Raw genomic sequence first — 26311 nt, forward strand, 5'->3', positions numbered from 1 at the left:
CCAATATTCCCCTCATTACTACGCCCCTGTAAATAACACTCCATCATGTTCTATTAGATGACCATGTATTTTATGTGTAAAATATTAAAGACACTTGTATCTATAGCTGTAATATGACTATGAGTACAAAGAAAAGTACAATATTTAACTCTGAAATGTTGTGGAGTACAATGTAACATAAAATGCAAGTTATAAAGAGTACATGTCTATTTCTGTATTTGTGTCCAGTAGGTGGTAGTGTCGATGCATGTTTCTTGCGTGGCGCACGTATGACGACAACCCGGAACAAGGAAGTCCAACATTTCTTTCTTCTAAATAAATACAGCTGTCTGGTGCGTTAGCTACATCCTGAATGCATAGCAGCGACAAACGCTCCAGCTGCCATTACAACGTAAGTCAACTGTATTGCTCGTTAAGGTTGCCTTTAGCTTCAGTGATTCTGCAGTGAACTGGTGTGTTTTTCTTGCTAGCTAACTGCTAACGCTGCGTTTGTTTTCACAGAGCGCTGCAGCTCATTCCGATACCATCGAGCAAAAATCGTGTCTCCTGTGGGACCATGTCCTCTGGAAGGAAACGGTCGTGGGCATCTGTTGTACCCGCAGTGGTGACCATGTTGCTGCTGGATGCTCTTGTTGTTGTGCAGGCGAAGGTAAAACATGCAGCTCCGCACGTGACAGATGCTTTTCACCCTCAGTAGTAACATCCATGAACTGTATGTACTGTATAGTTTGGCTTCTTCCTTGTAAATTGTGATTCATGAATATGAAATGTGGTCAGAGTAAATTAACTGAGGTAAATAGAATAGGAGTACGAGTACCCGGTGTATCCAAACAATTAATTGTAATGTAAATTGAGGGTCATTAATATCAAAACATTGTTTTTGCTTGCAGTCAAGGCCAAAATGAATGCACCAGAGTTTCCTACGAAAAGTAAAGTTTGCATTGAATTCTTAAGTTTCTGTAAATAATGATTGGTTTGATGAAAAGTGAAGCATTTTAAAGGATATATTTGACTCTAATGTAACGGTGTTAATTCAGAATTATTGCCTTTCAAGCAAGAATTACTAACTTTTTCTTTAACCCAATTGTGTTAATAATGCAGAGAGAGGGCTAGTGCTATGGAGAAAACATAGCATGTAAACAAGAAATGTGAGCTACGGCATTTTAGTCATTTTAGTAAGTTTGCGCTCACTTTTACTCAATTCTTTTGATGATTACAGAACTTTGAGGATGTTCGCTGCAAGTGCATCTGCCCTCCATACAGAAACATCACTGGCCACATATATAACAGAAATGTGTCTCAGAAGGATTGGTAAGAGATCCTTTTTATTTAGTCGTTCAGTCATTGAGAAACATGATTAAGAGTTGCCCGTCCATCCCGACTCTTTGATGTGTTTTACAGTAATTGCCTCCATGTAGTGGAGCCCATGCCGGTGCCTGGCCATGACGTGGAAGCTTACTGCCTGTTGTGCGAGTGCAAGTATGAGGAACGCAGTAGCAACACCATCAAGGTACCGCCAGCTTTCTTTGGGATTTTAATGACTTGGAAATATACCTCCATTCAATCTGTGATCTTGAATCACACGAACAAAGATTAACAGGGTTGGCGTGATAAGATAAGATAGTCCTTCATCCATCCTGAGGGAAATCGCTGTTCAGCAGCTGCAGTGCAAAGTAGGAAAAAGCGCAAATGAAGTCAAATATAAACTGTACATTATTGTATGCCACAGAACATGAGACATTTATAAGATTAGGAAGTTTCTTTATTTTGTCTGCTTAATCAGATAAAAAAAAGATGAGAGCAGTAGTGTGTGTTACTGCTGGAACACATCAACATTTAAGAAATGGAGAAACTTACTTTCAACATTTTAAAGATTTTTGTTACCTAAAACTGAAATAGTTTTACACCCAACAAACAGTATGGTTGTCCTAATATTTAATAACCATTACAGATCATAATATGTAATTGCTAAGATCTGTCGAAGGTGAGGAGGAAACAATGTAGTGAGTGGTTGATACCAGCGCGGTAACTTGTACGTATTTCTAAATGTTTTCCATTCTGTCCGTCCCAGGTAACCATCATCATTTACCTGTCTGTTTTGGGTGCGCTGCTGCTCTATATGCTGTTCCTGCTGCTGGTTGATCCTCTTATTCGCAAACACGACGCCTACACCCAGCCACTGCACAATGAGGAGGACGCTGAGGTAACCATTCAAACAAATAAGTGTAATCAAACACACACACAGTCAGTGTGAGAAAATACCGGGTGGCAATCGTGGGAGGTCTCGTCCAAGCCCTGGATCAAATTTGTATTTTGCGCACTGCATACAGTACATGCCTTTATTTTATATTGGTTGAATGTGAAATCCTTGAATTTCTTTATTTATTCTTTGTTTTTTGTGTGTTCAGGAGATGCGTCCTCCTGTGGACAGTGCCCTGGCCAAAGGAAACACAGTGCTGGAGCGGGTTGAAGGAGCACAGCAGCGCTGGAAAAAGCAGGTCCAGGAACAACGCAAGACAGTTTTTGACCGCCACAAGATGCTTAGTTAAACCCCAGAGCTGACCTCCAAGAAGGTTTAGAATGGGTAACTTACCTGGGCTCAGCGCTATTACACTGTCACCAGCTGCACTATTGCGAACCTTTTCGTTAATGCTGTGTACGGCACCTTCTCAATAAGTATTTCCTCACGAAGAAGACGTTTAAACACACTGATCTAACAAGCAGATGCTTTTTATTTATTATATGTAACATTTTTGGCAAAGTTGCAGTTGTGAAAAAAAATGGCATGGTTGCGCACTGTTAACAGCTTGAAACCATCTCAATCATTTCAGCAATTTGCAATGCAACAGATTTTGAATGTCTTGATTTAGTAAATTAAGCGAGACTGAATAGTTTCTAAGCTTCCTCGATATCATTTTTCTTGTCAGCTTCTTGCTAACTTGGTATATTGTTAAGCTGCTTTTCTTGCAGCATAATTTATGAAGTTACCTCAGAACAGAAACGCTTTGTGTGTATGTGAATGGTCTATTTAGCTATTTGGGTAGAAAAAGTACTCTACCTATGCTATTGTCAAGTAGCACATTTCCTAGTTTAGCACTAGTAATAATTTTAGTAATTTATTTGTCTCCCATTGCTGTGCATAGTTACCTGGGCATATTGAGTATCATTTGGATTAATAGAGTAATTGATGGATTATAAATGTTGGGGTTCGTTATTTTAAAGCTTTGACCTTGCTACATTTGAGAGCCCTGATATGTGCCTTTTTTTGTGTTTCTTTCCTTGTGAGGGTGAATGTGTGACAAAGTCCAGTGCAAAACATGGATCCTAAATGTCAGCAATTCACAGTATATGAAATATAACGGATAGTAAGGTCTACCAATTCATCAGTTTTAATAGTGTTAGTTGTTAATATAAATTAAATCTTTTATCTTGAATGTAAATGTGAACACTGATTGAAAAAGGTTTGTTCAGTGAGGTTTTTGCGAAGAGCGTGAACGTACTTTCCCATGCAAAGAGAGAAATGGAGAACGGGGCATTTCACAAAGCTTTAAAGCTATCCTCATTGTAATCGAATCTCTACTACTGGAGAATGTCCTAAATCAGTAAAGCTGCTGATAAATGCGGTCAAGTGTGGCAGAACCAGGATGCCTCTTTGCCCTCATGTGCATAATTATGTTAGTGAATTCCCTGTTGCATCCTACTACTGAAGCTCCCTGTTAGGGAACTTTTAAAGCAGCAAACTGGCTCACATCCTCTCATGCACAATGTGAACTGCTGCAGTTTATTTGTCTGTCATGGTTTGTATTATCATTGAAGTGTTTTTGATTGATTGATGTAGTATAGTTCCTATAACTAGTATCCGTGTTTAGTTGTTATATATCGCTCCAGTCTCACTGGATTATTTCACTGCTCATATTTATACATTCTGCTTGATGTGAAATAAAAACAAAATATAAATACTTTCCCCCCCCCCTTCCTCTGGATGTTTGCAGCAGAAGTCACTGCTATTGCTGATTGACAATAGGGGGTGACAGAGTACACAATAAGTGGGCTTGCACACATGGACTGTACACAAACAAAAAAAGTTAGAAGCTGTTATTTTGTTTCCCAAATCATCAAAAATCTGTTGTAGAAATGAGTGATTCTGGGCACTTTTTTGTTGTTTATTAACAAGGTGTATGTTGAAGGTATATGTCATGCGCAGTAACCACTCAACTATCTAGACACTCTATTTTGATCACATTTTAATCTTACATTTACAAAACGAGATGTTGGAATATAGGTGTGAAGTAAGGCTTACCATTGAACATCAGTTTGATTAGTAAATGTCATTTTTGCTTGCATTTTCTATATTGTGACCTACATTGGAACGCCTTTACCATCTTCTATTTAAGCAGTATACAAACAGTTTAGTATAAATACAACCAGACATGAGGTCATTGTAAGTTTTTTTTTTTTGTAATGTACAGTATTTGTCACCAATTCTTACTTCACCTGTGAAGATTGTGTTTTCATTTGTTGTCAGTTAACACACTAGCCTTTACATATGATGCCCACAGGAACATTTAAAGTTGGTAATAAATACATAACACTAATATCAGCTTACAACTACATTAAAGTGTTATAAACATTTATTAAGTGATAATATACTGATTATAAATGCTTGATTGGGGAAAGGGGGTAAAATGGAGTTACTAACCACGTCAGATAGCGAATGTCCAACATGTAAACAGTGTTTGATAGTTTGAGATTGTGAGGCAGAAATGTCCATGTGTATTTTCTCTTCCTCTCCTCACAGTTTAGGGTTTAACACCAGAGCAGCTGAGTCTGTTTTGAAAAGGAGAGAAGGTTCAGGGGGCTAATGGTGATATTCTGCTACTGCGCAAATCCCCTAAACTATGTCTGTCCCCTTCTTGAGCTCTAGTCTGCCACTGCTGCCCTGACCCAACCTCTACTTGATCACATCTACTCCCATCTTCTACCTTACAACCCCCCCACCTCCACTCCCACACCCCCCTAACCATCCCCAAGCATGGCCTGTCAGTGGTTCACAGTCTAAATTTAAACGACAGCAGGGCCAACTGCTCCTCCAGCCACTCTGGGCTCCTGTTATTTTTCTCTGCCGAGGGGGTTTTTCTGTCAAAGGCCCTCAGCCAGGAGGAGAGGCCTGTGGCTCTGCGTAAGGGAGACAGAGTCAGGGGGAGAGGGGAGAGAAGGCGGCAGAGGAGCGCACACAGGATCGGCAGGTCTGGAACTCCGGGGCCTTCACAACCGGGAGATATAAAGTGCCTCAGTTTGGGATTATTCAGTAAGAAGACACACTTCTACAGGACTGGGAGCTTTTACCGGTTGAGGCGTAAAGATGGCGGCCAAAGCAGAGGACAAGCTGGTTATCATGAATGAAGAGGAGCTGAAGAGGAAGCAGAGGGAGAAGCTGAAGAAGCTACAGGCCACAGGGGGAAACCCTCGACCTGCGAGAACCCTCTTCCTCTTCAACCTCAAAAATCCCTTCCGTAAGGCCTGCACCAGCATTGTGGAGTGGAAGTATCCTTTATATCTTACACACACACACACACACACCTGCCTACATTATACACAACTCACATACTTGTGTTTGTAATATGAAGTAGAAATTGGCTTGAAATGTGTTCGTTAAATGGAATTATTTTACCCCTGAGTATACAGTATGATACTCAAGGATTTAACATCATGTAGGGCTCTGGTTAAGGACACTGAGAGCTACAGAAATTACATGTCGACAGGCCCGTTAATTATCAGCCAAGTAGTTCACCTGTGGTAATGCCCAAGCCAAGCCTCTATCGAACTGTGCTAAGGCGATCCCTGAAGTGTTAAGACTTTGGTTATGTATTTGGTAGCTCTATCAGTGTGAAGTTTGTAGCCTTTGTATTTTCACCTGGAGAGCTTCTTAAGCCAATCTATTTACATCTGGCAGACAATTAATGAAGCCGCCTGTGCTGACATTCTGCTTTTAATGTGAAAAATAGCTGCTCTGAAGTGCTGGCACTCTGTGAGGCTTGAAGCCTGAGGACAAGACAGGCTGCTGAGAGATGTTATGGCCCCTATAGGGGGTTTCCTGCTTTTAGCCTGATGTCCATTCCTGGATAATACAGATTTTACATCCAAAATAGAAATAACTAATTACATCTATCTAGTGACTGCCCTAATGTCACAATAGAACAGAGATGATTGTGTAAATATCTCTGTTTTTTCTAAACAGTTTCACGAAACAGTTTTTTCTGATGAGTAGTCTGTGTTTAAATGGTGTGATCATATTCTTGGGCTGTGCAGCTGTCCTGCGGCATCACAGGGAGACATGATGCTGACCTGGCAGGGGAATTCTCTGAGAGAGCCCTCTATGGACAAGAATGAAGCAGCACAGCAGACAATGTTACATGTACTGTGGCTAAGCAATGGGCTATAACAGAGATGATGTTTCAGGCAGCATTTAGAGGCGCTTATTAATATAATCAGAGTTTGATTCATTTGATGTGATTTGTTACATTAAATCACAAAACATAAAATTCACAATTTATTTTCGAACCCATCCGTTGTTAGTATTTACTGGACATGTACACGATTAACTCAAATATTATCATCATTAATTATATTACTCCAAGTAAATTGTATCCCTTTGTTAAATTTCCTTTTCGTGGTAACCGGGAGTTTACCTCCTTGTGTGTTGTTGTTATGATCCTGAGTTCCCCCCATCCAGAACCTTTGAGTACATCATCTTACTGACCATCTTTGCAAACTGTATTGCTTTGGCTGTGTTCCTGCCCATGCCTGAAGAAGACAGCAACAACACCAACATAAACTTGGTGAGTATGAGTGTGAACACAAACCCTTTCTTTGACTCTACGAGGAGCTGAGGCTTTTCAGATATAGAAAAGAAACAAAATATTTCACTCGTGGTCTCCAGTATTGTACCATGACCAGTGGATGACTGTGCAGCTGTGTTTAACACATTCATATGACTGCTTTGAGCCAGCATATTTAGACACTAACTATATAAGAGTTTCAGCTGGTCACTGATCTGAGTGCCAAGCCACATTAGACACAACTCAGTTCTTAATTTGGAATCCCATCTGTGTCTGCAGAGAAACATGTCATCTAACAACTGTGCTATTAGTTTATCGTCCAACTCAGAAACGGGCTATGAAAGAAGACAGAAGTAACTAACCCTAACCCATGATAATTAAGTACCAATATGCGGGATATTGATGTGTGTGACGATGTTTTCACCTGCAAGGATACATTTACAGAATACGAAAATGTTAAGTTCACAAATGGCTTGTGATGTCTGTTTTTATGAATTTATGAATTGAAATGCCGCCAAACTGGTTGAAAAATGTGCATCCCTTTAAAACTATGATTGTTGCATCTGAGTGGATGACCTTTTTTGCTAAACACAATAATTCAAGAAATATTTTTTATGTATTCTGTCAAAAGAACATTAAGAAGCCTAAGGGTTTCCTGACTCTCTAGATGGCGGGAGATTCACAAAGTCTCTCATGTTAAAGGAGAGAAAACTATCCGTGCTATGCTTGTGAGGATGTGGGTAGTGTATTAAAGGTAGCCGACTGAACAAATACCACCCAGGGATGATCCGAATGTCTGTGTGTTTAACTGAGCAAAAGAAATATGTTTGTTCTTGCACAGTGTACACACATATTTGAGGTTGTATTGACACTGGTGTTATGATATTGAGCAGGCTCCATGAGCTGATGTTATATGCGGATCGCTGTCCGAGAGGTGTTGCCTCAAGCTCAAATCACAATATAGCGTCCATAGCCAGCCATCACTAGCTTTCCTCCCTCCAGTCAATAAACCCCACTCATCACTAGGTTGATATCCAACTGATTGACAGCTAAATTCATTAAGTCATCAGATATCTGAACCTGAAACTGACCCCATTTCTTTAATATCTTTACTTTGGCCCACTCACCAGCCTTCTACCAAATCCTCCTTCCTTCTTACTGAGCCATTCCTCAGAGGTGAACGATGTAAGAAGAGCTGGTCAACTTAACCCCCCTTTTTGCTGTTAGAAGTAGGTCGGCACAGGCAGTGTCACTCCGTGACGCAAGTGGATACAGGAGATTCCACGAATGGTGCCTCATGTAACCACATTTACTGTACACTCATATACTAAATATGATGGCTTGTAACATTGATACACTACAACGTAGAAGCGCAGCTCTGCTTGTTCCTCCTCTCCATTTCTTGAGTTAGTCAATACATGTATGTAGTATTGTTAATGTATGCACGGTTGGCCTTGGATATTCTAATCGATTAGGGCTTGGGAACTGCTGTTGGATGGTTCAGCCAAAAATGATTGACCTGATTTGTTTAAAAGGATCAAAGGGAAACAAACAGCATATCATATATAATTTATATTACGCCGTTCTTCAACTGAACTTTGATGATAAATGAAGTTGTGGCAGGATTCCCTGGGGGCTCGATGGTACTGTTCTCATCTTCTCCTACATTTGCAAAAGAAGTAGTGTGGATCTAATGAGGACAATTGTAAGCAAATATGTGTGATGGAGTGTTTTGGTAGCAAAATGATACTACCCTGACGTTGCAGTTATGTTAGTTCCTCTTGTGTGCGTTCCATCTTCTTCATTCATTTGTTGTCAGTGGCAGGAAAACCATACTCAGCCCTGTGTCTGTCTGCTGTTTGTCTCTGAAAATATCAACACTGATGATAAAAACACAGATAAAGGCCCGATTTGCAAAAAAGGAGATTTTATTTGATAAATCTGATATTTATCTGTTTACCACCTCTGAACTAAACATTTAAAATATCTAGCAAGAGTTTGCTTTGTTTTAAACTGTCAGACAAAGCTTGTAAATTGTGGCTGGTTTCAGTAATCACAATGTGACTCATGGGCCAACGATCTGTTTAAACCTATTGAGGTCATGTTTAATCTGCATCACAATTAGCTACGAGGCTACTAAAGCTAATGAATTAATCTATTACCAGCAACATCTACTGCTATTCCCCGTAGCCGGGGCTTAAATGCCGAAGTTGTCATTTACTCCAATCACTCGTTACTTGAGAATTTAACCTATAAGGTGTGAGCTTAATAAAATGTAATTTCCATGCATGTGTTTGTCTCGCTGCAGGAGAGCTTGGAGTACATCTTCCTGATCATATTCACGTTAGAGTGCTTTCTGAAGATAGTGGCGTATGGGCTTGTGTTCCATGAAGGAGCCTATTTACGTAACTGTTGGAACATACTGGACTTTGTCATCGTCTTCATGGGGTAAGATGAGCTCCAAGCTGCATGTGGATATCTCTACCACAGTGTTAAACCACATCTATGAAACTGCCGTTGACATTGTGTTGAACATTTTATATCGTATAGTCACATCTTAGCTTGAATATTGTATTGAGGAGGGTTGGACACTTATGGTTGTATAATATTTCCTACAGTCTCTTCACCTTTGCCTTGGATACCATCAATAAGATAGCAGGTGTGCCAATGGAGAAGGGCGGGGGATTTGACATGAAGGCACTGAGAGCCTTCAGAGTGCTGCGACCCTTACGTCTCGTCTCTGGAGTCCCCAGTAAGAGCCTCTTCTGTAATCCCAAAATACTGCAGAAACACCTTGTGTCCATGTAACACTGTGTGATTAATGTGGAAATACATTTTATGTGAAGAAAGCTTCCTGGAAACACTGCTGAGATTTTGTTCTGTTGTAATGGTTTTACTGTTCACATTCAGGCCTGCAGGTGGTGATGAACTCCATCCTTAAAGCCATGCTGCCTCTGCTGCACATTGCCCTTCTGGTCTTTTTACTGGTCACCATCTATGCCATCATGGGACTGGAGCTATTCAAGTGCAAAATGCATAAAACCTGCTATTACACTGGCACAAGTAAGTGTAAAGGGCACAATCTGACATTGCTTCATTTGAGCTTTTATTTTGTTATTTATAGCCATACCTGATACTATATTACCAGCTATAATTCCCCGAAACTACATTTAAATATATGTATCTCGTCTCTTTTGCCCACAGACCTCTATTCCACTGCAGAAGGCGAGCTGCCTGCACCATGTGCTCAGGCTGGTAACGGACGCCGCTGCATGATCAACGGCTCTGAGTGTCGGCCAGGCTGGGAGGGTCCCAACAATGGCATCACCCACTTTGATAACATTGGCTTTGCCATGCTTACAGTCTACCAATGTATCACCATGGAGGGATGGACCGAAGTTCTCTACTGGGTCAGTGACTGCTTGAACATCTTCTCGATTGTTTTTTTATTTTAATTTTTTTTTAGGTATATGTTGTGTAAAGTATACCTAACAGAATTCATTGTTTGTGGCTGACAAAGAGTTGTCTTTCAGGTTAATGATGCCATGGGAAATGAATGGCCCTGGGTCTACTTCGTGCCCCTCATTCTGCTGGGTTCCTTCTTCGTGCTTAATTTGGTTCTGGGTGTGCTCAGTGGGTAAGACAATTATAATCTTCTATCCTTTCCGATGTCTAAATCTTGCAAGCAAGAATAACCACTAATGCTTTTATGCTTTTCTTTGTCTTTCCACTCAGAGAATTTACCAAAGAGCGAGAGAAGGCCAGGTCACGTGGCGAGTTCCAGAAGTTGCGAGAGTGTCAGCAACTGGATGAAGACGTGCATGGCTACATGGAGTGGATCACTCACGCTGAAGTCCTGGATGCTGACCGAGAGGGCAAAGGTCAGCACTACAATCCACGTCAGGACCAATCCCTTGTAGAGATACTGAATTAAATGTGTTCATCTCTTGTCAGGACTCCTGCCCTTAACCAGCGACTCTGATACAGACAGCCTGTATGACATGGAAGGCAAGGGCCAAATTGTCTACTACTAGTGAGTCTGCAGTTATGTATCAATGTTTACATGCAATATTCTCGTGACTCGACACAGTAAGCCAGGGTTATTCTTGTGTTTAGTCGCCTGGCCCGTCGCTGGAACCGTTTCTTCAGGATGAAGTGTCTGCTGTATGTGAAAACTAAGAAATTTTACTGGCTAGTGATGTTTCTCGTCTGCCTCAACACCCTGACCATAGCGACAGAACACCACCACCAGCCTGACGGGCTCACGTCTCTACAAGGTTGGTGAATAAAATAATATTTAAATATTTCATTTTAACTAAAATGATTTCGCTCCCAGCTCCATCCATTCGTCTCTCTCCCCTCTTATCTCATCAGATGTGGCCAGTCGAATGCTGCTGGTGCTGTTTGTCATAGAGATGTTTGTGAAGATGTATGCTCTGGGTCCAAGAGCATATTTCATGTCCCTGTTTAACCGCTTTGACTTCTTCGTGGTGCTATGCGGTATCCTGGAGATGATCATGTTCTCTGCAGGAGCCGTGGCTCCCTTGGGTTTCTCTGTACTAAGGTGTATCCGACTGCTGAGGATCCTTAAAGTAACCAAGTAAGTCATATCCCCTCAAAGGATCATGTTGCATTAAGTGTGAGTCAATGTCATTTAACACCTCTCTCCTTCTAACTGTTTTGCAGGTACTGGACCTCTTTGAGTAATTTTGTGGCTTCTCTCCTCAACTCTGTACGCTCCATTGCCTGCCTGCTCCTACTGCTCTTCCTCTTCATCGTCATTTTCTCACTCCTGGGAATGCAGGTGTTTGGGGGGAAATTCAACTTTGCCGACCACAGACCCAGACGCAGTAACTTTGACAACTTCCCTCAGGCCCTCATCAGTGTTTTCCAGGTGAAGCTTGACACTGATTCATAGATGGTCTGCTTTAAACTCCTAGCAATGTCAGCTTTGATTTTGTTAAAGCTTTCTTGCCTGATTTTCATGATCCACAGTGTATCATTACTTTCATTAACAGTAGTAGCATCTACATCATCCTTTCATACCTGACGATGATGAATCACCGTCTGTTTTTTAACACATGGCTATCTTTCAGATCCTAACAGGAGAGGACTGGACCACCATAATGAACAATGGCATTATGGCCTATGGAGGCCCTGAATTTCCTGGCATCCTGGTCGCCATCTTCTTTATCATCCTCTTTGTGTGTGGAAACTGTATCCTTCACATACACTCACAGTGTAATCTGGGATTTAATAAGAGTCTACAGGCATGCGACTGGCTGAGTTTGCTAACATTTAGTGGCACTAAACACGATAGACATGGGAGTTTTAACCTGATGATGGTGCTAGATGAAAGGACAGGGGAACACCATAGTTATTACAATTCATCCTGAAGGGACATGAATGTGTGAAGACGATTTAATGGCAATCAATGCAATAGTTGTTGAGATATTTCACTCAAAATCTCAAGTCAGTCTCATGGTAGGGCGAGTGGAAAAGTCAGGGGATCACCAAATTTGGATACATTACCTGGGACTCATACATGTTTGTACTAAATTGTGTATCAATCCACCCAGTTTCTAAACTGACCTGCCAGATGATTTGTTTCACAGATTTTGTGTTTTTAAGATATTTCAATCTAGACCAAAGTTGTGGGCCAACTGATATCCGACCATTTCCAACGTTCCCATCTATAGAACAATTCCACTAGTATGGCTAAAACTTGGATACTTGGCAATAATACAAATAAAAAAGGTGTTTGTTCTCCTTAGTTTAGCGCAATCAGATATCCTCCTCAATGTCTTCCTGGCCATCGCCGTCGACAACCTGGCAGAGGCTGAGAGTCTGAATTCAGCTCACAAAGAAAAGGCGGAGGAGAAGTTGAGAAGGAAGTTACAAAGGTGAGAAACAGAATACATAACATAAGTGCGAGGATTTGCTCCGTCTTCTCACAGCTAGACTTTACCATGTTCCCTCTTGTTCCTTCCCTCCAGGTCCAAAATGCCTGAGAAGACTGATGAGGACAGGGAGAGGATAGCTAAGAAACTGGCAGAGCAGAGAGCCAAGATGGAGATTATGCCCACAACAGCCAAGGTTAGTGTTATTTCTGGTATCATATAACATATTTACTGTCGGTAATTATATATTAATCAGGAGCATAAGTTGCTATAATACATGTTTGTTTGTTTTTTCAGCTCAGAGTTGACGAGTTTGAGTCCAATGTCAATGAAGTGAAAGATCCTTTCCCACCTGACGACTTCCCAGGTAACAAATGTCTAAACCTCTACTCAAACTCTTCATCCTCTCACATTTCTCAGCGATGTAGTTGTGGCAGGAGGCGGTCACTGATCGCAGTAATTGATATTCATTACACTGGCTGTTTACCAGTGCTGCTATCCTGGCTAAGTTACAGTATAAGTATAGTAACCCCTCATTATTATTAGACTCAGTCGAGTTTATAGCAGAGTCTAAAGTTAGGCTCTTTTCACACTACTCCTGTGACTACCATCTAAGGTCTACAACAGGATTGAATATAGAGAGATTTCCCTTTTTCCAACAATATTAGTTTAATTTGCTGGATTTTTGTTTTTTATTTTCTTCTGTAATGCTGCAACACAACTACTACCAACCAGTGTTAAAGTTAATTCGTCATTGCACTGTAGAAATTTGAGTCTACTTTCTTCCACATGGTAGGTGATGACGAGGAGATAGAGCCCGAAATCCCCATCAGCCCTCGGCCCCGACCGATGGCCGACCTGCAGCTGAAGGAAGAAGCCGTTCCATTGCCTGAAGCCAGCTCCTTTTTCATTTTTGGCCCTCAGAACAAGTAGGAACCAGCCATACCAACCTGAGAATAACAGTGGCTATATTTCTGTGTTTTTTCATACTGTATCATGAAAACCCGACAGTGAATTGATTGAACTCACTGATGACTGTATGTCTTTGCACATTTGTTGGTATCCAGGTTCCGTAAACTGTGCTACAAGATCATCAATGCCTCCTCCTTCACCAACTTAATCCTTTTGTTCATCCTGCTCTCCTCCATCTCCCTGGCAGCTGAGGACCCCATCGATCCCAAGTCCTACAGAAACAAGGTAACAACAGGTCTACCGCTCCACATAGAGCATCATCGAATGAAAGAAGGCCAAAATTTGACAGCAAACCTTTGTGCTTTTCCTCCAGATATTGGCCTATGCTGACATTGTCTTCACAACTGTGTTCACCATTGAGATTGTGCTGAAGGTAATGTGCTGTGTTTTTTTATGTTCTGCCCTATTTGGGTTGACCGATGTGGTTCTTTGAAGTCAAGATACCAGATAACACATATAGATAGTTTTGTTCTGAAGCTGATGATGCATTTTTTTCTGATATTCTGTGTTTGAATTTGAGCATTTTGTGCCAGAAATTACAGAAAACTAAACAATTCAATCTCTAATGTTATACTTGGCGAAGGCAAAAGCCTCTCAAACTACATTCTATGTATAACAGGTCACTAGAATCTTACTTCATAATAATGACATTGTTTTATGTGGGGGTGAAACATGTCGGACCAGGATGAGGCAGGTTTCTTTGAAGGCCTTACATGTTTCACAGGAATCACTGGGAACCTACTTAATTAACAATGATAGTATGTATAGCCCTGCTGCTGGAAATAAACAAACATGTTCAACATGAGAGCTTAATTAGAGCTTAATTAATCTGTCAATTAAAAGGAATCAGATTAATGTTCTGTCAATTGACCGATTGATTAATCAACTACTTTTCACAGTTCTATTTGACATTCAATGCAACACATGTTCTTCTGACTAAATGAAAAGCGTAAACCCAAATATCTTTGGTTCAATGTCCTGGGTGTTACTGTATGTATCTGAATGACAGATGACAGTATATGGAGCATTCATGCACGAGGGCTCCTTCTGCCGTAACTCCTTCAACATCCTGGATCTGATTGTGGTTGGAGTCTCTCTACTTTCTATGGGGATGGAGTGAGTACACATTTTGAGATTGCCCTATTAGATACTAAGATATGTGCCACATGCACATTTTAAGATTTATGTTTGTCATGTGCTGTTTGCAGATCCAGTGCCATCTCTGTGGTGAAGATTCTCAGGGTGCTGAGGGTGCTGAGGCCTCTCAGGGCCATCAATAGAGCCAAAGGGTTAAAGGTACAACACATGCATGAATACAGTAACTCACCCTGGAGAAATCTCTGTTTCCAGTGGTAGAAGAAGTAACCAGATCCTTTACTTAATAATACAATACAGTCAATACAACAATATAAAAAATAAAAGTTCTGTATTCAAAATATTACTTTAGTTGAAGCATCAAAAGTAATAGTACTGAATCAGACGTCTGACACATGGCAGAGGGCCAACAAGACACTGCTTTTTGTGAATGTTCACAAGCAAATATGGTTGGAATCACTGGTATCTTTAGCAATGCCTTGTATTTTATAGGCTAATAAAATGTTTTTATGTTAAATATTAATCTGAAAACTTGCTATAATTATTAAAAGAGTCTAAAAAGTACAATATTTCATTCTGTTGTATGTGGTTGAGTGGTCATATAAAGTATCTTACAATGGAAATACAAGTAAAGTACAAGACCTCAAAATTGTACTAGTACATGTATTAACAGTATTAAGTGGTCATTGTTTTTCTTTTATGACAGCATGTGGTCCAATGTGTGTTTGTGGCCATCAAAACCATCGGCAACATCGTCCTGGTCACCATGCTGCTGAATTTCATGTTTGCCTGTATCGGAGTGCAGCTCTTCAAGGTAATTAGTAAAAAGATGATGTTGACACTAAATGTATTATAATACTGTTAAGGTCCTATTTCCCGATTAATCTACTATAATTATAGATGCCTTGCTGCTTATGTATTAAATGTGTCCCTAATCCTTTCTCTCCTAGGGTAAATTCTACAGCTGCACAGACTCGTCGAAAATGACAGGAGAGGAATGCCAGTAAGGCAAACATCTTTCACACATCGTAGATCACGTCTATCGAAACCGCAATGCTATTTTAGAGTCACCGTTCTCTGTGTCTGCTTTCAGGGGATTCTTCGTGAAGCACATAGATAATTCCCTACAAGACACAGTGTTGGCTAAGAGAGAATGGCTCAACAATGACTTCAACTTTGACAATGTGTTCTCTGGCATGCTGGCTCTCTTCACTGTTTCCACATTTGAGGGCTGGCCAAAGTAAGCACAGCATACATTTTCATTTGCTAAATTGGATTTTTCTATCACATCTGTTTGATTGAGTTAGACGACAGTTATTCCATTTCCTGCAGCCAGAGATGGTATTAAAGGCAATATATATGTTTTAATCCACTGAATAATGCATTCCATATATATAAATTAGCCTTCTGGTATTTCTGATCTTTGATCTTTGTCCTGAAAATGTTCCCTCATCTCTTAACATCACTCTATTTGTTTCCAGACTGTTATACAGAGCCATTGATTCAGACGAAGAAGACATGGGTCCTGTCTTCAACAATCGCGTAGATGTGTCCATCTTCTTCATCGTCTACATCATCCTCATTGCCTTCTTCATGATGAACATCTTTGTGGGCTTCGTCATTGTCACTTTCCAGGAGCAGGGCGAGCAGGAGTACAAGGACTGCGAGCTGGACAAGAACCAGGTACACTAAGACATCAATCATTTCCAGTAAAATCAAAAAAAATGTTGTGTCGAATATTTGTTTCTTATAACCCACCTTCTGCCTCCACTTCAGCGCCAATGTGTGCAGTACGCCCTGAAAGCTCGACCCCTGAGATGCTACATCCCCAAAAACCCGAACCAGTACAAAGTCTGGTACATTGTCACCTCCTGCTACTTTGAATACCTCATGTTCTTCCTAATTATGCTCAACACCTTGTGTCTGGGGATGCAGGTATGTAAATTAAGATCATGTTGCAACCTAAAAACATTTATCATTTAATTAATGAGAAACATTTTGAAACTGTATTCAGAATACGAGGCTTATACTGTATATGGATTTCCAGCAAAGTCCCAGATTAATATTGGGGGGATTAGGAGCATTTGCACAGAAACACCAGCAATGTTTGTACGTAACGATGGTAAAAAGGAACCAGACAATACACTAAGAGGGTGAGATCCAGTTGTTAAAGTTTCATTATGGACCTGATTTATTTTGTATTAAATGCTAATTAAATTGTAAGACAATTTTGATCTTATTCATGAGGTTTTGCCATCATTTCCGTTGCTTAAGATAACATGGTACTCACCAAAACGATGTTCAGCATGTACGAAAGGGCTGGAGGTGGTGGCAACAGCAAGATGAACGGATAATCAGAAAAGATAGAGGTGGTAGAAACCGGCAACATACCCAAGGATCTTCTGCCTCTGACACGAGAAATGCCACAAGATGTATTTTTTACACTCTTATATTATTTGTTCAGTCAAATAATTAATGTTTTAGAGAAAAAAACTGATGGGCTTTAAGCCGGTACATTTTTTTAAATTTCCTTCAAGTTTTGTGTAATTATCTTCAATAAAACTACATTTTGTACTAAAACTACATCAGATTAATAGTTGCTGTTGCTGAGATTCATATTTTTATTCCACTTTAAACAGCACTGTAACCAGTCCGACCATGTGACCAAGCTGTCGGACACTCTGAACTTGATCTTCACCGTGCTCTTCACTGTGGAGATGATTCTCAAGCTGATGGCCTTCAAAGCGAGGGTAACAGCCTCACACTGATGATTATCCACCCAATCCAATGTCCTACCGTGTCCTACTTTATGCTTTATCTGTCTGTGCAGGGCTACTTTGGAGACCCCTGGAACGTCTTTGACTTCGTCATTGTCATCGGTAGTGTCGTTGATGTCATCCTTAGCGAAGTCGATGTGAGTATGACAGAACTTTTATACGTCTTATCTATTCCAATGAATTCCACTGATTTCAGATTCACATTGCAGGTGTTGTATATGAAAGTCCTTGGTTTTGTCTTAATGAGACATTTCCAGTCAATAGTGTGATTGGATTTGAATCGACTGAATGTATGTATTCAATGCTCTGACGCAGAAGCATATAAACTTTGCCCAACAGCTGATTGTTGCCAGCAGAACTAGCTCACCGAACGTGGTCAGTACTTTCGTTGGCCATTCCCACCCCGACTCGCTTTCTCCCAACCTCCTCAGTGCCTTGTGCAACCTCTGAAGCATCGCCATTTCCATTATCCAACCACCACACTTTCCATTATTCCCACAATTACCCATTACAATATTGTATGTGATTTGATGTTTGTGTGTTGTCTGAGCACTTAAAATTAAAAAGAGCACCATATCAGTAAAGTATTTTAGTGTTATTTTATGGGGTTATGCTACACAAACCCAGTGTTTTTTCTTGCCGGTCACTGTTTCTCTCACTGCATTGTCCTCACCTTTTCCATCCACAAACACAAGCTTGGAGTAATTTCTGTTTTCTTCGTCTAGTTTCACATCTTCTCCTATTTCCTCTTTATCTCCCATCCCCCCCTTTCTCTTCTTCTTTTGCTTATTTTCTCTCTCAATTCTCTGTCCTCCACGCACCTCACTCCTCATCTGTTTATCCTCCACAGAGTGCCCTGGCTGCCAGTGGAGGACTGTACTGTCTCCATGGCTGTGCTGTAAATATCTGATCTTCACTGCACTGCACTGCTGCATGAGCCTTGCTGTGTGAGCACTCCACTATGTTCTCTACTAAACTTTAGTAATACTGGAACCTGTGTGGCTCATACTTCTACTGTCTGTCTAATCTTGCAGTGCAAACGTAAGATTAGACCTAAAGGCGTTTGATATGCCCTTATAATACTATAAGGGCTCAACATTGACATCAGCCCAGCAAGTATTAATAATGGCTGGATTGACTGTACAGGACTTTTACCAGGGAAAGCTCTCCGTATTTCGCAGTATACTGGAGTTGTGGTGTCTTGTGTCTGTGGCAACTTTCCCACGCTGACGCACGATTGCCTGTAAGTGAACTTGCCGCATCTTCCCCACCCACAGGAGCGTTCTCTCCGAATCTTCCTGTGCAATTTGTTTTTTTACTTTAATTCTTCCTCTTGAAACAAATTTATTTTTTTATCTGGAGCATCCACTCCAGAAACGTTTCTTCGACGCTTCTTAGGATTTTTTTTAACATAGCTTCCACCCTACTCCTAGCTCCTGCTCTGTCGCTGGTCTCTCCCATATGGTAATTACTCGTACTGCTATGAGGGCGAGACAAAAGTTCCACACTGCAGCTTTAATATTTTGACAATGAAGTTTGCATAGAGTTTAGTTCGCATGAGATAGAAATTGTTCTTCTGGTCTTCAGCAACTGACCTGGAGGCTTTGTAACTCATCAAAGGTGGAAACATTGCTCTCTAATATTAACCCTGATTTGTGATTGGAAATCAAACCGTAACAATGTTTAACAGGTCAGTGCTGTGTCTGCTATGAACCTCTTATTAATGATATCACAACTTCTATCAAACATAACTCATGTAACTACAGTATTTCATCTTTTCATCTACTTTGTGCAGGAAACAAATCCTATGCAAGCAATTGCGGTAAGCCTAAACTTAACCAGCAATGTTTTTCTCTTTTCAAGTTTTCTTTTCCTCAAATCCTCCGGTCTTTGTGTCTGTAGGCGTCTGAAAATGCCTCAGTTTCCATCACGTTCTTCCGACTCTTCCGTGTCATGCGTCTGGTCAAGCTGCTGAACCGTTCGGAGGGCATCCGTAACCTGCTGTGGACCTTCATTAAATCCTTCCAGGTCAGTCACACTCATATTAAAAGGTATTATTAAAAACATGTTGAAAGTGGAAATAAAAATGAATGACCAAACTTGTTTGTGTTTGTGTCTCCAGGCTCTTCCTCACGTAGCGTTGCTCATCATAATGCTCTTCTTTATCTACGCTGTCATCGGGATGCAGGTACTCGAGTCTTCAATTTTTTATTTTCTGGATAAAAACATTTAAACCTCTGTAGATTGTTAATATGTTTTTGAATAAATGCCACTAAGACAAGTTTCCGTATTCGTCACCAATTTTCGGCTGGGATTTTAACAACCCTTCAGATCTTTGGAAAGGTAGCCTTAGTTGATGGCACCCAAATCAACCGCAACAACAACTTCCAGACATTCCCTCAGGCGGTTCTGATGTTATTCCGGTGAGTCTTCAAGCGAGCATCATTGGTTGAAAGCCCATTGGCTGCAAGGTCAAAAACTGAGCCAGAATCTCACTTTGGTTTAAATACCCAGGTGTGCTACTGGAGAGGGTTGGCAGGAGGTCATGATGGCTTCAATGTATGGGAAGAAGTGTGACCCCAAGTCTGACTTCCTGCCAGGTGAGGAGTTCACCTGCGGGTCCAACTTCGCTGTCTTCTACTTCCTCAGCTTCTACTGTCTCTGTGCCTTCCTGGTGAGCAGCAACATGTATCTTTAAGCTTCATTAGTATCTGTTGTTATATGTCAACAATTATTTTAGAATTAAAAAAATACCTTCTTTGCCCAGACAGTTTAAAACTGTGTGAATAAGTGTCTTTTTTTCTTACCTACCTCAGATCCTCAACCTGTTTGTAGCTGTCATCATGGACAACTTTGACTACCTAACCCGTGATTGGTCTCTTCTTGGTCCACACCATCTGGATGAGTTTAAGAAGATCTGGGCTGAATATGACCCTGAAGCCACGTAAGCCTGAACACTAATGAAACTTGACCCTTAATTTATTTATGCTCAGTCAGCACAATAAATAGGCCGGATTCTAATTGGTGCCCCTTAAAATGATTACGTTTTTTTTCCTGATTTAACAGGGGGAGAATTAAGCATCTGGACGTGGTGACGCTGTTGCGAAGTCTCCAGCCTCCACTTGGCTTTGGCAAGTTCTGTCCTCATCGTGCTGCATGCAAGGTACATACAGTAGAGTCATAAACGGTGTCAAAGGCCATGTGGTGCAATTATATATACAACTCATCAGACAGGCTGTTAGAAGGGTCTTATGTATGTTGATTGATAACATTGTAACAATACAATAAAATCATTGTAAATGGACATTGTACTATAATAGTATAAAGAGACACACACAACACAAAAAAAGTGAGACCATAACATATGTAATATCCCAATGAAAACTATTAATAGTGTACATTGTGTACATTGTGTAATATCCACAATTACAATGTAATTGTGGATATTTTAGAAAAGATTAGGTTGTATTAGATTAGGTTTAGATTTAGAGCCTTTACGTTTGTGAATGTGAATGTTTTTTTGAAAACCTTTACTTTGTTCTTTGTGACTATATTATGGAATACAATACTATGACATTTATTTTTACATGTTTATGATAAACTACACTATGAAATTTGTAAAGACATTTTTATGATATACTATATACTATACTATATACTGTTCAGAAAGTAAAATGTACAAATGAAAAATACAATGTCAACCATATGCTTCACTAACATTAAAAGGAAAGAAAATAATGAATGTAAAATGTGAATGATAAAGCATGATAGTAATTTATCTTAAAAGATGCACTGTTTAAAAAGATTGGGTGGGTAGACTATAGTAGCAATTTTAAAAAGCAACTTCCTGTCCACAGCGCTTGATTGGCATGAACATGCCTCTCAACAGTGATGGCACCGTCACCTTTAATGCCACCCTGTTCGCTCTCGTCAGGACTGCACTCAAGATCAAAACAGAAGGTACAGAGCATTCAGAATTGTATATCTGTGACTTCACCTTGACGTACAAGTAATGTACATTGTTCTAAACAGGTAACTTTGAGCAGGCCAACGAGGAGCTGAGAGCCATTATAAAATCAATCTGGAAACGCACAAGTATGAAACTGTTGGACCAGGTCATCCCGCCTATTGGAGGTGAGTCTTTCAAGATAAATAGAAATACATAAAATGCATCTTTACAAAATAATCCACTATTTTTCACCCTGACAGCACTGTGACTTGTCTGATTACAGATGATGAGGTGACTGTGGGGAAATTCTACTCCACCTTCCTGATCCAGGATCATCTCCGTAAGTTTCTGAAGCGTCAGGAGGAGTACTATGGCTACCGGCCCTCTAAGAAGAACGCCTCAGGCCCAGAGATCCAGGTGAGCGGTCGTTATGGGGTCAAAATCACATAATTATTATCATGGAAAAATTGTCAGACAGGAAATAATTGTTATGCATATTTAATCTCTTAAGCAGGATTTATTCAATTCAACTCAATTTATTTTGTATTGCCCAAAATCACAAATTTGCTTCAGAGGGCTTTACAATCTTCTGTGACTTTTATAACTAACTTTAGTATGACATTTTTTATGATTTCTTTCTTACTTTTTTGACATATTTAATGACTTTTTATGACATTTCAGGCTTAATATGCCTTTTTAGGACATACTATACTATGACTATTTTTCATACTATACTATGACTTTTTAAATTTCTATTAATTATTAATGACATAATATAATTGGATCTTTACTGCATTTTACACTATACTAGACTCATTACTTTTTTGTGACATTTTTATGGCAATTTTATGAAATACTATGCTACATTTTTCATGAAAAAAACTTTTTTATGATGTACTATAGTATGACTTTTTGGACATAACATACTATGTGTTTGTAATACTTTTTCATGACATACTATATTTAGACTTTTTAAAATTTATTAAGGACATACTATACTCAAACATTTTTTTATGACATTTTGTGTCATACTATATAATTACTTTTTATGACATACTACAGTATGACATTTCTTTTGTTTGTTACAAAAATGTAATTCAGAGTATAAATACAGTTTTTCATGAAAAAGAAAAAAGCCAAAACATCTGTCAAAAAAAGGCAGTGTAAATTGTGCCCTAAAAAAGGAACAAAAATATAAAAAAGTATGTGATTAAAAGATGTCTTGGTATACTGTGTTATAAGAATGTCATTGTATAGTACTTCATAAAAAAGTCATAGTATGTTTTGAAAGACGTCATAGTATAGCATGTTATAAAAATATAGTATAGTACGTCAAACAAAATGTCGAAAAAGAGTGTCTTCTGTAATATTATATATATATGTCATAAAAAATAATCAAGATAAATAGTCAAATTAAAAGTGACAGTTTGCATGACAAAAAGTCACAGTACAGTTTGTAATAAAAAAATCTGTATACTATGTCATGAAAAAATGGCCACAAAAAATGTAATTAAATAAAATTGCACTTCAGTATTCCTGCATATACACTATTAAGCCTGCGTATATCCAACCTCTTGCTTTTCTTACACCAAAACTCAACTTAATTGTTCTCTTCTACCTCTCCTTGTTAATGCGCTGCCATGTTTTTCTAGGCGGGCCTGAGGAGTATCGACGATGAGGTTGCTCCAGAGATGCACAGGGCCATTTCTGGAGACCTGCAGAATGAGGAAGAGATGGACAAAGCTATGGAAGCAGGGGAAGAAGGCATCTACCAGGTGAGGAAAGCTGTCTACAACTTGGGAGAACAGTTATACACTGCATGCAAAATACTGTGTATTTGGAGTGACTGGTCAATTCGATCATCTGTGTGTGCTCGTCTGACTCTGTATTTCCAGCGTACACACGGCCTGTTTGGTAACCGGGTGGACTCATTCTCTACTGAGCCCGTCAACGCTCAGTCCCAGCAGATGACCAACCAGCGGCCCCTCAAGTTCTCTGAGAGCCAGCCTGAGTCTCCACCAAACTCCGCTGCCTTGGTGCCCACTACTGAATTTTTCCCCACAGCCGCACCAAAAAGCAACACTAACAACAACGCCTTTGCAGAGTGAGTCTCAAACACACACAGACTAAATGACGTATGCTCCGAGTAAACATGTCCGATGTGTGACAACTTTTGTTGTCTTTCAGATATTCATTTGATAGAGAAGGCAGTCCCGAAGAGTTTTACAATCTCAGTGAGGATGCAGAGCCAGGTAATTCAAAGCGCTTAACAGATGACCGACAATCTAATAATACATATAATATAGAAGTATAAACAGTACGATTTATTAGTATTTGAGACAAATGCACACACAAAATATGAATCCCATGAAGGGCAAGGAACATGTTCTATGTTGACCAGGTCCCATTACACTTTTTGCTCAGAGAATTTAAACATTTTATCTTAATACACATCAAATAACACATTTTACATTGTTGTTTATCCACTGCCAATGCCAGATCCGCAAATAATGTTCATATCAAATCTGGTAAAGAAGTAGGTAACGTGCAGATTGATAGAGATGAATTTTTCTGCTCTTCATAATTATTCATTCTGTTTTTCTTTATTCTCCCTTGTCAAGGTAACCTGCGCTCCTGGAACTTCACAGTGAGAACAGACAAAACGCAGGTAATATCTTATCTAAGGATGACTCATCCAGTGTAAATGATGATGAACAGCTCATATAGACAAAGTATGGACGCATGTCTTTTCTTTGCAGTTCCCCTATGAGCCGAACTATGGCGACAGTCGGAGTGAGAGCTCCAGCACTGCAGCTGACCAGCTCGTCCAGGAGGTACGTGAGAAGGGATCCCTGACTCTACATCGGGGATCATAAACATAACTCCTTTTTTAGCACCAGTCCAACTTCCTAGTCCTGGATTGAACCACATTAATCTCTCCGTTTTAATTTGTTTGAGAACTCCGTACACTTTACACAAACTATAAATCAAAGCTGAGCCGTTAAGTGTATTGGAAATATGGCTGTATTTTCTCTTTTGAGAACTGTGCTTCATTTGTTCTGTAGCTGAGCCTGCATGCCTTCAATATAATAACAAATCACTAATCACATTATTCAAAATGTCAGGTATGAAATTGTATGATAACAATGAAAACATGAAAATGTCACCGTATGTAAGCAAGGACACTGCGTGTTGTTTTCGTCACCAGGCTCTTGTAGAGGGCGGTCTGGCCTCCCTGGCCAAAGACCCTGGCTTTGTCTCCGCGACTAAGGAGGAGATGGCTGATGCCATGCACACGACTGTGGATGAGCTGGAAAGCGTGGCTCAGGGCATTCTCAGCCAACGTGCCGGCAGCGTCGCCTCCGTCAAAAAGAGACGTCCCATCCCGGTCCCCCCTCCTCCTCCTGCCGTGGCAGCACGGGTAACGGGCCAGCCAGATCCAGCTGTGAGGAGAAAGAGACGTCCAATCCCCCTGATTCCCTCCGTACAGGAGGCAGACTCTAAAGTTTAGAAGACGTCACTTGAGTTTCTGTGGTTATCTTGTGATTTATACACCTGCAGGTAGCTCCACCTCACCTCACTTTACTACGCTTGTTTCTCTTTTAACAGTCTGTGTCTACTAGCCTGGCTCAGGGCCTAAAAGCAGGTTGGCTCAGGTTTAACATATTGTTAAGTGTGTTTGAAACTTAACTGAAGAGAAAACAATATATCTGATGTTGAAACACCTTAATTTTCAGATTTATTGAAAGCACTGTAATAAAAATACTAACTTATTTCAGAGCAAACAGATTGACGCACTTCTTTCTTTGTAGCGTTTGTTGACGTTATCCATTCCATATGACTTATGGGACAACCATGTGAGTGAGCAGAGTGTCTTACTGTAGGCTCACTGAATAAAGGGAGCAGGCAGCCGACTAACTGTGGTGCAGCTCAGTGAGCACAGTGGGAAAGGACTCCACTTTGGGGAAATGAAGACTTGAGTTTCTGTGCATGCAGGCCCAGAAAGGTTCACTGAATAAGCAGCTCATGCTTTTAAATGGGCACGGTGCTACAATGACAATGCAGGTTCAACCATTTTTTACCTTGTTGGCAAAGCACCGTCCTCTGATCAGTTGGGACTTTCTCTTAATACTGAGGTTTACTGAGTTTTCTCCTGCTCATCACTGTTCTTTTATGCAGTTGGTAGCAGCAGATTTTATACTGGAAACCTTTTTTTTTTTTTTTCTATGGATATAGAGGTACATTTAATCTCTAGAATAATTGTCCAAAGATTTAGCTGTATTAAAAGTATTTGTTCATTTTAAAGCGTGTGTAGTCAAAGCAGTGCATGTGATTTTGTTCCAAGTCACTTTAAGTCGCTCTACTGCTACAGGTCGCGTTTTTCATTTACATAAATATGTCATAACTTTGAGTTAGGGACACTTAGTTTGAGCCATGCAGATAATGTATCTTCATACCTGGAGTATGTGGATTTAGCTTTACACCTCATGACAATTATTCATAATTGCACTTGATTCATGTTTTTTTTGCCTAATTCAAACAGTGACAGGCCCTACAGGACTTTTTTTCTAACATTATCATCTGATCAGCCTGTTTTGCTGTAATACATACACGATGTTGGAGACGGTTTGAGTGAACTTTGATGCTCAACCTCAGGTCTCCTTTACTTCTGGATCTATGCCGTTATGGTTGATGTTACATTGGCAAAAGAAATAAATCATCCAAACATTCATTTCTGTGTTAGTTTTCTTTCTGCAAACAAACCAAAGATGGACATCA

The 26311-nt window shown here is 40.1% G+C and overlaps 2 protein-coding genes across 2 annotated transcripts; both read left to right on the forward strand.

The window, feature by feature from the left end:
• The first annotated feature begins 273 nt into the window (after positions 1-273).
• Positions 274-4124, forward strand: tmem9 (transmembrane protein 9). Its single transcript, XM_079180850.1, has 6 exons — positions 274-391; positions 502-649; positions 1220-1311; positions 1402-1510; positions 2072-2203; positions 2409-4124. The coding sequence occupies exons 2-6, from the start codon at positions 557-559 to the stop codon at positions 2547-2549; spliced, it is 567 nt and encodes a 188-aa protein (XP_079036976.1). The 5' UTR covers positions 274-391; positions 502-556; the 3' UTR covers positions 2550-4124.
• A 1029-nt stretch (positions 4125-5153) lies between these two features.
• cacna1sb (calcium channel, voltage-dependent, L type, alpha 1S subunit, b) lies at positions 5154-26262 on the forward strand. The gene is made up of 45 exons (XM_079180783.1): positions 5154-5544; positions 6734-6839; positions 9148-9287; positions 9458-9591; positions 9750-9902; positions 10044-10249; positions 10373-10476; positions 10575-10720; positions 10794-10872; positions 10956-11116; positions 11214-11439; positions 11526-11733; positions 11936-12056; positions 12628-12742; positions 12836-12935; positions 13037-13106; positions 13536-13668; positions 13807-13936; positions 14025-14084; positions 14721-14827; positions 14920-15007; positions 15513-15620; positions 15757-15809; positions 15900-16046; positions 16288-16489; positions 16583-16741; positions 17446-17556; positions 17637-17720; positions 18434-18481; positions 19379-19405; positions 19486-19611; positions 19706-19771; positions 19915-20006; positions 20098-20257; positions 20400-20527; positions 20650-20746; positions 21441-21543; positions 21616-21717; positions 21816-21949; positions 23185-23307; positions 23428-23636; positions 23720-23784; positions 24154-24200; positions 24292-24366; positions 24741-26262. The coding sequence occupies exons 1-45, from the start codon at positions 5363-5365 to the stop codon at positions 25041-25043; spliced, it is 5538 nt and encodes a 1845-aa protein (XP_079036909.1). The 5' UTR covers positions 5154-5362; the 3' UTR covers positions 25044-26262.
• Positions 26263-26311: the final 49 nt, after the last annotated feature.

Source organism: Pholis gunnellus (assembly GCF_910591455.1).
Source record: "Pholis gunnellus genome assembly, chromosome: 2".
Lineage (NCBI taxonomy): Eukaryota > Metazoa > Chordata > Actinopteri > Perciformes > Pholidae > Pholis > Pholis gunnellus.

Bases quoted from the DNA above. Each gene is read 5' to 3' on its own strand.
- tmem9 (XM_079180850.1), top strand. From the start codon at position 557: ATGTCCTCTGGAAGGAAACGGTCGTGGGCATCTGTTGTACCCGCAGTG. The intron at 650-1,219 runs GTAAAACATGCA...TGATGATTACAG, and splicing joins TTGTTGTTGTGCAGGCGAAG to AACTTTGAGGATGTTCGCTG. The intron at 2,204-2,408 runs GTAACCATTCAA...TTGTGTGTTCAG, and splicing joins ACAATGAGGAGGACGCTGAG to GAGATGCGTCCTCCTGTGGA.
- cacna1sb (XM_079180783.1), top strand. From the start codon at position 5,363: ATGGCGGCCAAAGCAGAGGACAAGCTGGTTATCATGAATGAAGAGGAG. The intron at 12,057-12,627 runs GTATCCTTCACA...TAGCGCAATCAG, and splicing joins CCTCTTTGTGTGTGGAAACT to ATATCCTCCTCAATGTCTTC. The intron at 17,721-18,433 runs GTGAGTATGACA...TATCCTCCACAG, and splicing joins TCATCCTTAGCGAAGTCGAT to AGTGCCCTGGCTGCCAGTGG.